This window comes from Salvelinus fontinalis, chromosome 28 (assembly GCF_029448725.1).
Source record: "Salvelinus fontinalis isolate EN_2023a chromosome 28, ASM2944872v1, whole genome shotgun sequence".
Lineage (NCBI taxonomy): Eukaryota > Metazoa > Chordata > Actinopteri > Salmoniformes > Salmonidae > Salvelinus > Salvelinus fontinalis.
The window spans coordinates 27,355,934-27,371,024 of record NC_074692.1 but is presented as its reverse complement, the minus strand read 5'-3'; the positions used below and the strand labels follow the sequence as shown (position 1 = coordinate 27,371,024).

The following is a 15,091-nucleotide window of genomic DNA, read 5'->3' as shown; positions in this document are numbered from 1 at the left end:
AGCTGTACCATGATATTTGCATTGCTACTAAGTAAACCTCCAATTGGTCCCCACTATTCCATCCGCTAAAAGCCCTCCTCATCCCGAGTTGGGTATTCCATAGCCCTGAAAAGACTGGGATCCATCCTTTGAAAAGAGCACACAGTGCCATTTACAGAACAGAAGTAGATCAACCACCAAATGCATTTCCATCACCCTCAACTCAATGTGTACTATATATAGCAATCAAAAAATATATATATATTTTTAAAATCCTGTTTCTTAATTTCCATAATTAGCTATTAATATTTGTAGTAATGTAGGCAATTTATGCAAAGGATTTTACCTCTCACCAGTCTCGTCATTAGCAAAATGACATTATTGCAAGCAATTATTATATTAGCAAACAATTCTTGTGAATCATTCTATATTGTCCCTAACATCTTTTACTCATTCGGAACAGTTGTGGGATACCCACATACACACTCAACACTCCCTCCCCCCTCCCCCCCACAACCATAGGCTCACATTCTCAACAGTTGCACCATCCCAGAGTCCAACTCAAGAAAGGTCTTGATTTACGAATGCATATACAGTTGCAGCTGTATGAGAGGGCCTGTAAGACCGTACAAAAAAAATGGGCAGAAATGGAGAGATTTTATTAACCATTGTCACGTCCTAGATGATGGAGGTCAAATGTACACCTTCTTCCTGAAACACCCACAACACGGTCCACCGTACTGATCATATTCCCAAGCATCTCCATGCAGTCAGACTTTTGATTTTGTGCCACCAGGGCCACAATAATATAACCCCTCTCTGAATGTCCGAGTGTGACCCCCTCCCCATGGGTTACTGCAGCTAGTGTTGCCAGCACTGCCACTGCCTGGGTGGGGGCACCCCACCGGAATCCCCACCGGCTAGGCACAAGGTCTTCAAGGTTCTCATTAGCAGCTTTGAGAATGTCCTTGTATAATATGCTCTCCCTTTAGGGGGCGTTGGCTTTGCAGGACCAACCTTGCCAAGCAGGCTCAGAATCTTGAGGGGGCAGTGCTGCTCTAGGTCTCTGACCGCATTTTGGCTGCATACAGGCCGCTTACAGCAGGCACGTAAAACAGATAGGGACTTCTCCTTAGTATCTAGGTCGTTCAGGTGGGTGTCTAGGGTATAGGGTTGTGGACCGTTCCATCAATACAGGACCATTAATAAATTAGATATATAATTTTTCTTAAAAATGTAGTTCCCCATGATAGGACAATAAATACATTAAATGTATAATTTATTTTAAAACCTTGTTCCACCATGATAGGACAATAAATAAATAAATAAGACATATAATTCATTGGAAAAAGTATTTCCATCGTCTGAACAACATTGAAAGCTCTCTCTCACACCCCCGCTCACAGCAATACATTGGTTCTGGGATATGCAACCATTTCCTTTCTCACTCAACGCCACACTTTCCTAAACAGAAATAAAACACACACACCACACCATCCACACATACTGTGCCTTCTGTTTACTGAGTTTTTATCTTCACCATGTTGAATTAGTGCTTTTGTGTTCCAATTAGTTATATTTGAAGATATATAGAAAAGCTATATTTTTTTATTGTATTATTACAATCCATAACCGGGCTAGAATTGTGTTTCATTATTTTCCTCGTCTATAAGAACTTTGCAATTTTTTAAAATAGCCATGGAGTAGTCTTTGTGTCTCTGAACAAATGGTTATCAATTCTGGTGTGAAATGCTTGATTTTTATTTTCTGGGTGATTTAAATATTAGCTGGCTTTCATCAAGCTGCCCACTCAAGAGAAAGCTTCAAACTGTAACTAGTGCCTGCAACCTGGTTCAATCAAATCATCAACATGAATTGATCACATCTTTACTAATGCTGCAGAAATTTGTTTGAAGGCAGTATCAAAATCCATCAGATGTAGTGATCACAATATAGTAGCCATATCTAGAAAAACCAAAGTTCCAAAGGCTGGGCCTAATAAAGTGCATAAGAGGTCATATAATATGTTTTGTAGTGAATCCTATGATGTTGATGTAAATAATATTTGTTGGTCCGTGGTGTGTAATTACGACCAACCAGACGCTGCAATTGGCACATTTATGAAATTGCTTATCCCAGTTACTAATAAGCATGTACCCATTAAGAAAATGACTCTAAAAACTGTTAAATCATCCCAGTGGATTGATGAGGAATTAAAAAATGGTATGGTTGAGAGGGAAGAGGCAAAATAAATGGCAAATAGGTCTGCCTGTACAACCAACTGGCAAACGTACTGCAAATTGAGAAATCTTGTGACTAAACTGAATAAAAAGAAGAAACTACACTATGAAACAAAGACACATGACTTTAAAAATGATAGTAAAAAGCTTTGGAACACCATAATTCATTGAATCAGATGGCTCATTCATCACAAAACCCACTGATATTGCCAACTAATATTTTTTCATTGGCAAGATCAGCAAATTTAGGCATTACATGCCAGCAACAAACACTGACACTACACGTCCAAGTATATCTGACCAAATTATGAAAGACAAGCATTGTCATTTTGAATTACGTAAAAAGTAAGTGTGGAAGAGGTGAAAAAAGTATTGTTGTCTATCAACAATGACAAGCCCTGGGGTCTGACAACTTGAATGTAAAATTACTGAGGATAATAGCGGACTATATTGCCACTCCTATTCACCATATCTTCCATTTAAGCCTACTAAAAGCCTAGAGGGAATCAAAAGTTATTCCCCTACCTAAGAAGGATATTGACTTCATCCCGTCAGTAGAGGATGCCTGGTCGTTCTTTAAAAGTAATTTCCTAACCATCTTAAATAAGCATGCCCCTTTCAAAAAATGTAGAACTAAGAACAGATATAGCCCTTGGTTCACTCCAGACCTGACTGCCCTCGACCAGCACAAAAACATCCTGTGGCGGACTGTACTAGCATCGAATAGTCCCCGCGATATGCAACTTTTCAGGGAAGTCAGGAACCAATACTGTCACGATCGTCATAATAAGCGGACCAAGGCGCAGCGGGATATGAAGACATCTTCTTTTAGTAAAGATGACGAAACACGAAACGAACACTTTTACAAAACAAAACAACAAACGATCATGAAGCTATAAACGTAAGTGCACACACAAGCTACAAACGTACAACATAGACAATTACCCACATTAACCTAATGCCTATGGCTGCCTTAAATATGGCTCCCAATCAGAGACAATGAATGACAGCTGTCTCTGATTGAGAACCCTTCAGGCAACCATAGACTTACCTAGACAACTACACTAGAAACTGCCCCATACACCTACAACAACCCTAGACACTACAAAAACACATACCTTCCCCATGTCACACCCTGACCTAACTAAAATAATAACAAAAACAAAGATAACTAAGGCCAGGGCGTGACAAATACACGCAGTCAGATAGGAAAGCAAAGGCTAGCTTTTTCAAACAGAAATTTGCATCCTGTGGCTCTAACTCCAAAAAGTTTTGGGACACTGTAAAGTCCATGGAGAATTTATCGGTGGGGACAGTGTTTCCTAGCCTCAGTGCAGCTGCCCACTGAAAATTTCAGTAAGAATTTCTCTATGGCTGGCCATGCTTTCCTCCTGGCTATCCCAACCCCGGGCCAAATGCTCCACATCCCCTGCAGCTACTTGCCCTGCAGCAACTTGTCCAAGCCTCCCCAGCTTCTCCTTCACCCAAATAGCAGATGTTCTGAAAGAGCTGCAGAACCTGGACCCGTACAAATCAGCTGGGCTAGACAATCTGGAACCTCTCTTCCTACAATTCTGTAGCATGCGCTCCAGCAGGTATATCTCACTGGTCATCCCCAAAGCCAACACCTCCTTTGGCCGCCTTTCCTTCCAGTTCTCTGCTGCCAATGACTGGAACGAATTGCAAAAATTGCTGACGTTGGAGACTTATATCTCCCTCACTAACTTTAAGCATCAGCTATCTGTGCAGCTTACCGATCGCTGCAGCTGAACACAGCCTATCTGTAAATAGCCCATACAATTTGAGCACGTTAAGACTAAACTGCTTGGAGTGACCCTGGGTTATAAACTGTCATGGTCAAAACATATTGATATAACAGTAGCTAGGATGGGGAGAAGTCTGTCCATAATAAAATGCTCCTCTGCATTCTTAACAGCACTATCAACAAGGCAGGTCCTACAGGCCCTAGTTTTGTTGCACCTGGACTACTGTTCAGTCGTGTGGTCAGGTGTCACAAAGAGGGACTCAGGAAAATTGCAAATGGTTCAGAACAGGGAAGCACGGCTGGCCCTTGTATGTACACAGAGAGCTAACATTAATAATATACATGTAATCTCTCCTGGCTGAAAGTGGAGGAGACTTCATCACTACTTGTATTTGTGAGAGGTATTGACATGTTGAAAACACAGGAAACCCATGCATACACCCAAGACATTCCACCAGAGGTCGGTTCACAGTCCCCAAGTCCAGAACAGACTATGGGAAGCGTACAGTACTACATAGAACCATGACTACATGGAACTCTATTCCATATCAAGTAACTCATGCAAGCAGTAAAATTATATTATGGAACAGCGGGGACTGTGAAGCAACACAAACATAGACACAGACACATGCATACAAAGACACAACCTCAGGAGGCTGATGAAATTTGGCTTGTCACCTAAAACCCTCACAAACTTCTACAGATGCACAATTGAGAGCATCCTGTCGGGCTGTATCACCACCTGGTACGGCAACTGCACCGCCCTCAACTGCAAGGCTTTCCTGAGGGTAGTGCGGTCTGCACACTGCATCACCGGGGACAAACTACCTGTCCACCAGGACACCTACAGCCCCCGAAGTCACAGGAAGGCCAAAAAGATCATCAAGGACAACAACCACCCGAGCCTGTTCACCCCGCTATCATCCAGAAGGCGAGGTCAGTACAGGTACATCAAAGCTTGGACCAAGAGACTGAAAAACAGCTTTTATCTCAAGGCCAAACAGCCATCAATAACATAGAGAGGCTGCTGCCAACATACAGACTCAATTCACTGGCCACTTTAATACATGTATTTATTAATGGTATCACTAGTCACTTTAAATAATGGCACTTTAATAATGTTTACATATCCCACATTACTCATCTCATATGTATATACTGTATTTTATACCATCTATTGCATCTTGCCTATGCCACTCGACCTTCGCGCATCCATATATTTATATATACATATTCTTATTCCATCCCCTTACATTGTGTGTATAAAGTAGTCGTTGTGAATTTGTTAGATTACTTGTTAGATATTACTGCACTGTCGCTACACCCGCATTAACATCTGCTAACCATGTGTATGTGACCAATAAAATTTGATTTGATTTGACGATAACTTAAGTACTATATACACACGTACACATGGATTTTGTGTTGTAGATATGTGGTAGTAGAGTAGGGGCCTGAGGGCACACACTTAATATGTTGTGAGAAGTGTTGTGAATGTATTGTAATGTTATTTTTTTTTATAACTGCCTTAATTTTGCTGGGCCCCTGGAAGAGTGGCTGATGGGGATCCATAATGGGGATCCATTATAAATACAAATACAAATAGAAACATAAGGCTTTGTATTCAGGACATAACAATTTGTTTGCAGTTTTACTTTAGTGCCTTATCGTAAACAGGATGCATGTTTTGGAATATTTTTATTCTGTACAGGCTTCCTTCTTTTCACTGTCATTTAGGTTAGTATTGTGGAGTAACTACAATGTTGTAGAGTAACTACAACTGTTTTATAGTCACCATTGGCCTCATGATGAAATCCCTGAGCATTTTCCTTCCTCTACGGCAACTGAGTTCGGAAGACGCCCTGTATCTTTGTAGTGACTGGGTGTATTGATACACCATTAACTACACAAAGGTGCAGACACATGGATACGCACACATTGTGATATTGTTGTATGTGTAACGGATGTGAAATGGCCAGCTAGTTAGCGGGTACGCGCTACTAGCGTTTCAATAAGTTACGTCATTTGCTCTGAAACCTAGAAGTAGTGTTGCACCTTGCTCTGCAAGGGCCGCGGCCTTTGTGGAGCGATGGGTAACGATGCTTCGTGGGCGACCGTTGTTGATGTGTGCAGAAGGTCCCTGGTTCGCGCCCGTGTCGGGGCGAGGGGACAGTTTAAAGTTATACTGTTACATTGATGCTGTTGACCCGGATCACTGGTTGCTGCGGAAAAGGAGGAGGTTGAAAGGGGGGTGAGTGTAACGGATGTGAAATGGCTAGCTAGTTAGCGGGTACGCGCTACTAGCGTTTCAATCAGTTACGTCACTTGCTCTGAAACCTAGAAGTAGTGTTGCACCTTGCTCTGCAAGGGCTGCGGCCTTTGTGGAGCGATGGGTAACGATGCTTCGTGGGCGACCGTTGTTGATGTGTGCAGAAGGTCCCTGGTTCGCGCCCGTGTCGGGGCGAGGTGACGGTTTAAAGTTATACTGTTACATATGGTAGTATTGAATATTTTGTGTTGTGAATATGTAATGGTGTAGGGATGTTATATGATGTACTGTTCTATCTTTAGCTCATTCAGTACAAACATAGTTCACTGTTATATGTTTTGTTTTATATGTAATGTGGGTGCTTTGGTGTGTTTGGACCGCAAGAAGAGTAGCTGCTGCCTTGGCAGCTAATGGGGATCCCTAATAAATACAAATACAATTTCAAAGTGTAATTAATCGCTTCACCATGCTCAAAGGGATATTCAATGTCTGCTTTAAACATTTAAAAAAATGCATTTACCAATAGGTGCCATTTTTTGCGAAGCATTACAAAAACCTCCCTGGTTTTGTGGTTGAATATGAGGTTGAAATTCACTGCTCGACTGAGGGAATTTACAGGTAATTCTATGTGTAGAGTACAGAGATGAGGTAGTTGTTAAAAAATCATGTTTAACACTATTATTGCATGCAATTTATTATGTGAGTTGTTAATAATTTTTTTACTCCTTAACTTATTTAGGCTTGCCAAAACAAAGGGGTTTAATGACTCAAGACTGTTTCTGCTTTTTCAAAACTGCATCATTCCACTCTGCTGCCTCTCTCTCCCCACACATCCGGAACTGAAGAAACAACCCAAAAGAAAACTGTTTTCTTTTGAAGTGATTTCCCTCTGCTCTCTAACACACACACGCGCACACACACGCACACGCGCACACACGCACACGCACGCACACACGCACACACACATGACCTTTCCTCAAAGCAAAAGGTTTAACGTTGTGCCGTTTCAATTAATGTTGGGGTGAGTGTTCCATCATCTTGCTGGCTGACACACTCTCTCTCTCCCTAATGAAATGCTTTCTTCTTTCAGAGTTCCAGCGCCTCTGTTCTCCTCTCAGGGACCATGAATAATGCAATAACAGGAACTTTGGAAGTTCTTTAATGATCTATGTTCTATCAACAGCACCTCTTTATAGTGCAATCAGGCAGGGACAATTAGTTATACACAGAATAACAAACTCATAGTGAATTCAAAATTATGTCCCTGAAATGATTCATGTCCATAACATCTTCCTCCACGCCCTCATCCGGGTGCAGACCAATCACTACTAGTGTGTGTGTATGTGTGAGTGAGTTCGTGTTTCAATACACTGCTGGAGCCCTATATCTCATGCTGGGTATTACCGTAATTATAGACTCCTGCATGTTGGTAAGTGATGTTGACAACAATTTAGGGATGAAATAAACATGAAATCTCCCACAAATCTTTCCCTGTTATTTCAGCTCCGCCAGCGCATTTTGGGGAGAAGAGCTGCCCTATCCCCACATTCTCTAAAATAAACAAGGGGGAAATACACTGAATTTACACAGATAAACTAACATGTACTGTAAGTGAAAGTACATCCACAGTACACAGGATTATCATAGACAAATAAACAGTGTAGGTGAGTGTAATATCCTATTTGAATTATCATGCGTAGACTACAGCTGCCATCCTACTACTGAAGCTACTATAAAATGATTAATTCAGTTGAGCAATAATCCAAGTTTGACATACTTAGAGTCACCGTAGCTTTACCTGTGTCATCAAGTTAATCCGTTTACTTCACACCACATTTACATCATGTATATGTAATACAGGTAAACACCAAAAAAATCATGTTTTCATCCTCATGCATGAAATACAGTAACTGCTCTCCCAAACACGCATCATCTCAACACTATATCCCTAGATGAAAACACAGAAGTGACGCAATTGTGTGCCATTGAAACTTGATCAAATTGCAGCTAGCCAATTGCTACTTTCTAGTGAGTGCAGCCAGTGTTGCAGCTAGCCTAGTGCGCCTAGCGCTTCCAGTGAGCGCAGCCTGTGTTGCAGCTAGCCTAGCATGCCTAGCACTACCAGTGAGTCCAGCCTGTGTTGCAGCTAGCCTAGTGTGCCTAGCCCTTCCAGTGAGCGCAGCCTGTGTTGCAGCTAGCCTAGCATGCCTAGCACTACCAGTGAGTCCAGCATGTGTTGCAGCTAGCCTAGTGTGCGCAGCCTGTGTTGCAGCTAGCCTAGGGTGCCTAGCGCTTCCAGTGAGTGCAGCCTATTGAACATGCTAATTATCCTCCTCACAGCTCTTCTGCTTACTTGATTTTAGAGTGATAAAAAGGAGGCAGAATCGGCTTACCTCCGTAAAGCACCGCAATTAATTGTAATCTAGTTTAATAAGAGGCCCACTTTAGCTTGCTAATGTGGCTAATTGTAGCCACACAGGAAGTGCTATTAACTGAATGGTTGCCATTAGACATGATGAAGGCACTGATGTGTGAATACCTCATCCCACAATATACACACAATATCTCTCTCCACTGCTATATGCAGACAGAAAAACACAGGTGCGTGCGCACACACACACAAACAAACACACACAAACAAACACACACAAAGGCAGACCACAGCAAAGAGATTTGTTGTGGTGGCTGCATGCCAAAGTTGTTTGACTGTAGCAACTGGTCGAGGTGTTTATTCTTTAGAAAGGCGAGGAGAAAAGGGCGAAGATGGAAATGTTTCTGCACAGAGACACAAGACAAGTACTCATTAAATCAGTCGAAGGAACAGTACAACAGTAAACAACCTATATTTATTGTATCAAAAGCTCCAGATGGTAAAACAGTACAGCAGTACAGCAAACCGTTTCATCGTGGCATAACATTCCTCAAGTGTATTAGAAATAAGCAGTACATGTAGGGACTCATGTTATAAGTAAACAATTTAGATAAGACATTGCTTCGAGTATCAGTTGACTCTTAAAGTAGGCCTATAGACATATAAATACTTGGGAAGATGAATCTTTGAGTCTGGTGCTAGCTCAGCTAAAGGGAGGGGAGTACTGCAACAGTCTGTTGGTCCTCTCAGGTTCTGTATCTATAGTGAGCCTGGTTAATCCTAGCCAGGTTTGACAGTAGAGAGACTTGGAGAGGCTGGAAGAGAGCCACTTCCTACACAGCTGCTTTACCTCACAGGCCCAGGTGACCCATTTGCTTACACCATCTACAAATCTGCTGCTGGCCAATAGCTGTCTGCCTGTCTGTCTGCCTGAACCCAGAATCAGCCATTTACACCCATCAACACTGTTCCAACACTGCTGAAATAGGAGGGGACTAGCTGGCCTTGTAACTAGTTGTGTCCCTGAAACTCATAGGCTACAGAAACATTGACTGCTATTCAACTCTCATGTCAAGCAGCTCAAATGCTTGGGAGTGCTTCACAAAAGGCCTGGGAGCTCTGCTAGCAAAAGCGTTGTTATCATATCAACCTAGCTAATGACATCAAATCAGCAGCAGTCAACTGTCAAGGTGGCAATTTAAGAAGTAACAAAATGGCACCCTACGCCACTCTAGCATGTGTAAGCAAGTGCAACACTTGACATCCTTCCAGTCAGACCAAACCATCCACAATAAGCCAATTTATTTCTTGGTAGCATTTTTGTCAAAACAAGGCCAATTTGGTCATTTCTCTTTAAATAACATTTGACAGAAAGTCAATGGTAGTCATGGATTTGGGATATTCTCCCTTTCAGTGACAAGAAAAGGAACGACAGGTTGAAGTTGTACTAAGTAAACCTCATTGACAGAACAAGCCTACCTTTTGTGGGTTCTGTGCGCTTGGGTAGATCCAGCGTATCGTAGTTTTTGTCATTCTCGCCGTTTTTTCTGGCTGGATAGAGCCAGAGAGAACATATATAAATGCCACATTCAGAGACAACCTGACAGAGTTCACTGACAATGTCCTAGAGACGATGCAGGACCACATACACACACACGCGCAGATGAACACACACGCATGCATGCACAGACACACGCACACAGAAACATGCATCACTGCACACACAAGTCTAGTAGCAGCCCTTCCCAGAGATGGCAGGTGGGAATCCCCTTTAATAATGCAGGGAGGGTAATGGAGCCAGGTGACTACAGAAGGGCCAGCTAATGAACCTCTCTCCATCAATATCCTCAACAGGGAGGGGACATGCCTATGTCACTATGTGAGATTCAACCTTTAACATTTCAAACAGAACTTACCAGCAGGATGAGGGGAAACTGCACTGCAGTCTAAAGCTGGGACTAAAAACTAGAGCCCAAGTTCTTTTTCACTACCCAGACTTACCCGTCTTACCTGGCCCTCCCCTACCTCTACCCCCGAGATTAGGCTAGGTTTGGATTACTAACACCATGACGTTGGGGGGCATGATGAAAGAGGTAGAACTACAGTAAGGGTGGAGCAATTAAAGGGTGGAAACACGTGAAGTCCTTCAAACTTTTTGGAGGAGACCCAAACGGCTAATGCTACAGTAGCTATAAGGGAAGGGGTGAGAGGGTGTGCTGAGTCAAGACATGAGGACACTCACCTTGATTAAACCATTCCTCTATAGTTAGCCAAGGAAGCAGCAGCAATGCCAAAAACACAAGCAGGGAGAAGAGAAAAGTAAATGATAAAATAGGTTGTGAGGATTAGAGGTGACAATAACAAGTAAACACTTCAGTCAACTTGGGGCTGTACATTTGAGCGAGAGAGAGAGAGAGAGAGAGCGAGAGCGAGAGCGAGAGCGAGAGCGAGAGCGAGAGCGAGAGCGAGAGAGAGAGAGAGGGTGTATGTTAGAAAGAAAGCAAGGGAGGGAAAGGAGAAATAGAGGCAGTAGTGCTGAGCGATTAGTGCTTTTCTTTATCGGTTCAGTTTCGGTTAGTCTTACAAAACTACCACAGTTTACGATTTCGGTTTCAATTATTCTTTTAAACATTATATGCATTATGAAAAAATGACATTACCCTTATTTTTGAGCTTTTTAATGGAAGTTCCACAGCCAAAAATATTGAACATTCAATTGCCAAAACATAGAAAATATTCCCTTCTCTGTCAGGTCCACATTGGGTAGACATCAATGGAAAAATTAGAAATGACTATGAAATAAAATATTTCAGTTGTGTATATTACTTTGTTTTTATTTTATAATTATATTATTTGTAAATCCTTAAAGTCATCATCTCATCTGTGTTTAAGCAGTAGCAGCCAAACAACCAGACAACGTAATCTCTGTACTCCCCATACTGTTCTGTCTTTAGTCATCTTATTTAGCTAGGCTAGCTGCAGAGCTGTCTGACGAAATCCAGAAATGACCAGAAAGGTGAGATTTTATCCTTTCTTGGAGTACTCTGCATTAGTACTCATTGTTTATGGCACTCTCATGACAAATAATTACTTTTGGGAATTACGTAGATTACATTTTCCATTACGTTTAGTTACAGTTAACTGGTTTTAATCGCTCAGCACTAAGAGGCAAAGGGAAAGAAAGAGAGCAAGAGAGAGAGTGGGAGAATATAAGGAAAGAAACAAGTATATAAGTTAAAAGGAGACAAGCGGAGAGTAAATCCCATTAGCACTCCACAGGTATTCTTTTGGGACAGTGTTCAAAGAGGCTGTGGTGTCAGTGTGCTCGGCTCATTATAGAGAAAGAAGTGTGTGGTCTAACTTTAGCATCCATTTGTGTTCCAAAAGTCCTCAGAAGAATAGTAAAACAAGGAAAATTTGGGGACATTTCGTCGGTATTTTAGGCTTAGGGGTTAGGGTTACGGTTAGGGTTACGGTTAGAGTTAGGATTAGGAATTAGGGTTAGGTTTAGTTTTAGGGTTAGGGGTTTGGGGTTAAGGTTAGGGAAAATATAATTTTGGATGGGACTACATGTTTTGGTCCCCACGTGGATAGTAAAACCGATGTGCGTGTGTGTATCACTACACTGTAGTGCCACAAACGAGGAGAGAGAGGGTCAGTCACTGCCACACAAGGCACTAAGCCAGCCACATATAACAGCACAGGAATACAGGAATCAAGAATAAAAAGACAAATGCAAAAAGCAACCATTAGCATTCACTAAATAAGTTGGCCTGAAGCGTCTGTTCATGGTAATGGCTTTAATGGCAAGTGTCAGAATTCGGGGGGGTAATTTAGAGCGTTTATCATATAACTAATTGCTGGGAAAGACTGTGTTGTCTAAACAGCTCTCCTGAAAGATCTGACTCCCCTTCCAGCACTCAAGCTGGTTTTATAGGGCCATGTTTATCTTTTTTAATGTAGGCTCTCTCTCCTTCAAAGTACACCTCCAGGGCCTGCGAAGGCTAAACACACCTCATTAACTGCTATGTACAATAGAAGCCGACTGGCTAATTCGTTTGAGATTGCCATCTATGATATTAATCTGTAAACACACACACTTTTAGACACATGCTCCAGTGCTTTCTTGGCCTCTAAATCAGTGACGTCCTCCTTTGGACCCCGAGGGGTGAAAGGTCAGTGAAATTGGGTGTCACATCATTGGCTAAGTTATTAATTTCCATCATGATTTGTTGTGGGAGAGGGAGCTCTGCTTGTTGTTCAGCGATTAGTCAGCCAGTGATTGAGAGGTAGCAAATATACGAATTACATTCTGTATCTGTTTAGGACCAGAGGTAGCCTATACTAAATACTGTAACTGTCTAGGGAGAAACAGCTCTGGGCTAAATTCGGTAAATAGAGGTCTAAAGAGCTGACTGTGTGATAGGCCTGGATACATACAGTTAACTATACAAACGGACATGTCCCATTTTGCAAATAGCATACAGGTTTAGATTCCATTGTAACTGAATGCCAGAGAAGGAGAAAAGTGAGAACTTTTTCTGTATTGTTGTTAATAGGTGCTTCCTACAGATCAGCCATCACTGGCGGTCCATGGAAGAGACTCGTTTTGGGACTGGGTCTACATTTTGAAGCTGGGCCTACGTTTTGAAGCTGGGCCTACGTTTTGAAGCTGGGCCTACATTTTGGGACTGGGCCTATGTCTTGGGACTGGGCCTATGTCTCGCCAGTCTCCCTCTGTTTTGTCCTCTTACCTTTGGCCTTCTTCCCTCCAAAGCAGCCTGCGTCATCCTTCTTCTTCCTCTGAGGGCCCGCAGAGCCTGGGGCCTGCAGAACGGATGGGTCTGTGAACTTCTCTGCCCCTGGGATCTCTTTGTGAACATGATAAGACAGGTTCCTCATGATACACACACAGTTCTCCACAGACTGGTGGGGGAGATAGAGGTAGAGGGAGGGACAATGTCAATTCAACCTATACAGATTGATCAAGCAATATCATATGAAAGGAACTGGTTATTTGCTAGGAAATTAGATAGAGAACAGCAAAACTCAGCAGTTAAGAGCATCCACGGTATTAAATGTCTCCTATGAACATAGAACATATTGACAACGCAGATATAGCAATATCGGTCGTTTTGGAGGCTTACCTTGTTGTCCATGTCTTTCTTGCCCACAGCTGACTGCAGGGCGTGCAGCAGAGCATCCACAAGCCCCTCACACTCCCTTAGTCTGCGCCTTGCCTCAGCCCCGTCCGAACTCACATTCCTGGGGTAGAGAAGGCAGAGAGACAGGGAGGTTAAAGAGACAGAGATTCACAGGTCAGAGACACAGAAAACAACCACATGTTTTAAAGACCAAAAGCATTTAATTAAAAAGCCTCAAGAATATAAACAGATTGGTAGACTTGCAAATGGTACTTGCGGATTCTTCATTCCAAATCAGACTAATGTAAATTGAACAAAAATATAAACACAACATGCAACAACAAATATTTTACTGAGTTACAGTTCATATAATAAAATCAGTCCATTAAAATAAATAAATTAGGCCTTGATTATGGATTTCACATGACTGGGAATACAGATTTGCATCTGTTGGTCACAGATACCTTAAAAAAAAAGGTAGAGGCAAGGAACAGAAAACCAGTCAGTATCTGGTGTCACCACCATTTGCCTCATGCAGCACGACACATCTCCTTCGCATAGGGTTGATCAGGTTGTTGATTGTGGTCTGTGGAATGTTGTCCCACTCCATATCAAATCAAATCGTATTGGTCAAATACACATCGTTAGCAGATGTTAATGCGAGTGTAGCGTAATGCTTGTGCTTCTAGTTCCGACAGTGCAGTAATATCTAACAAGTAATCTAACAACGCTCCAACAACTACCTAATACACACAAATCTAAAGGGAGGAAAAGAATATGTACATATAAATATATGGATGAGCGGCAAAGGCATGGTGCAATAGATGGTATAAAGTACATTATATACATACGAGATGAGTAATGTGAGATATGTTAACATTATTAAAGTGGCATTGTTTAAAGTGACTAGTGATCCATTTATTAAAGTGGCCAGTGATATGAGTCTCTATGGAGGCAGCAGCCTCTCTGAATTAGTGATTGCTGTTTAGCAGTCTGATGGCCTTGAGATAGAAGCTGTTTTTCAGTTTCTCTGTCCCAGCTTTGATCACCTGTACTGACCTCGCCTTCTGGATGGTAGCGGGGTGAACAGGCAGTGGCTCGGGTGGTTGTTGTCCTTGATTATCTTTTTGGCCTTCCTGTGACATCGGGTGCTGTAGGTGTCTTGGAGGACAGGTAGTCTGCCCCCGGTAATGCGGTGTGCAGACCCTCTGGAGAGCCTTGCGGTTGAGGGCGGTGCAGTTGCCGTACCAGGCGGTGATATAGCCCGACAGGATGCTCTCGATTGTGCATCTGTAAAAGTTAGTCAGGGTTTCAGGTGACAAG

At 42.3% G+C, this 15,091-nt stretch overlaps 1 protein-coding gene across 17 annotated transcripts in view; it reads right to left on the bottom strand.

The window, feature by feature from the left end:
- The window catches only part of LOC129826526 (splicing regulator ARVCF-like), a 378,140-nt gene that overhangs the window by 37,427 nt on the left and 325,622 nt on the right, over positions 1 to 15,091 (bottom strand). For 13 of the 17 annotated variants that reach the window (XM_055887365.1, XM_055887354.1, XM_055887353.1 and 10 more), the window contains 4 exons: positions 13,772 to 13,889; positions 13,379 to 13,550; positions 10,867 to 10,884; positions 10,104 to 10,175 (listed from right to left, as the gene is read on the bottom strand). In XM_055887365.1, the coding sequence (XP_055743340.1) occupies positions 10,104 to 10,175; positions 10,867 to 10,884; positions 13,379 to 13,550; positions 13,772 to 13,889 (380 nt within the window). The remainder of the gene's footprint in view (positions 1 to 10,103; positions 10,176 to 10,866; positions 10,885 to 13,378; positions 13,551 to 13,771; positions 13,890 to 15,091) is intronic. The other 4 variants (XM_055887359.1, XM_055887363.1, XM_055887366.1 and 1 more) reach the window with 2 other exon arrangements.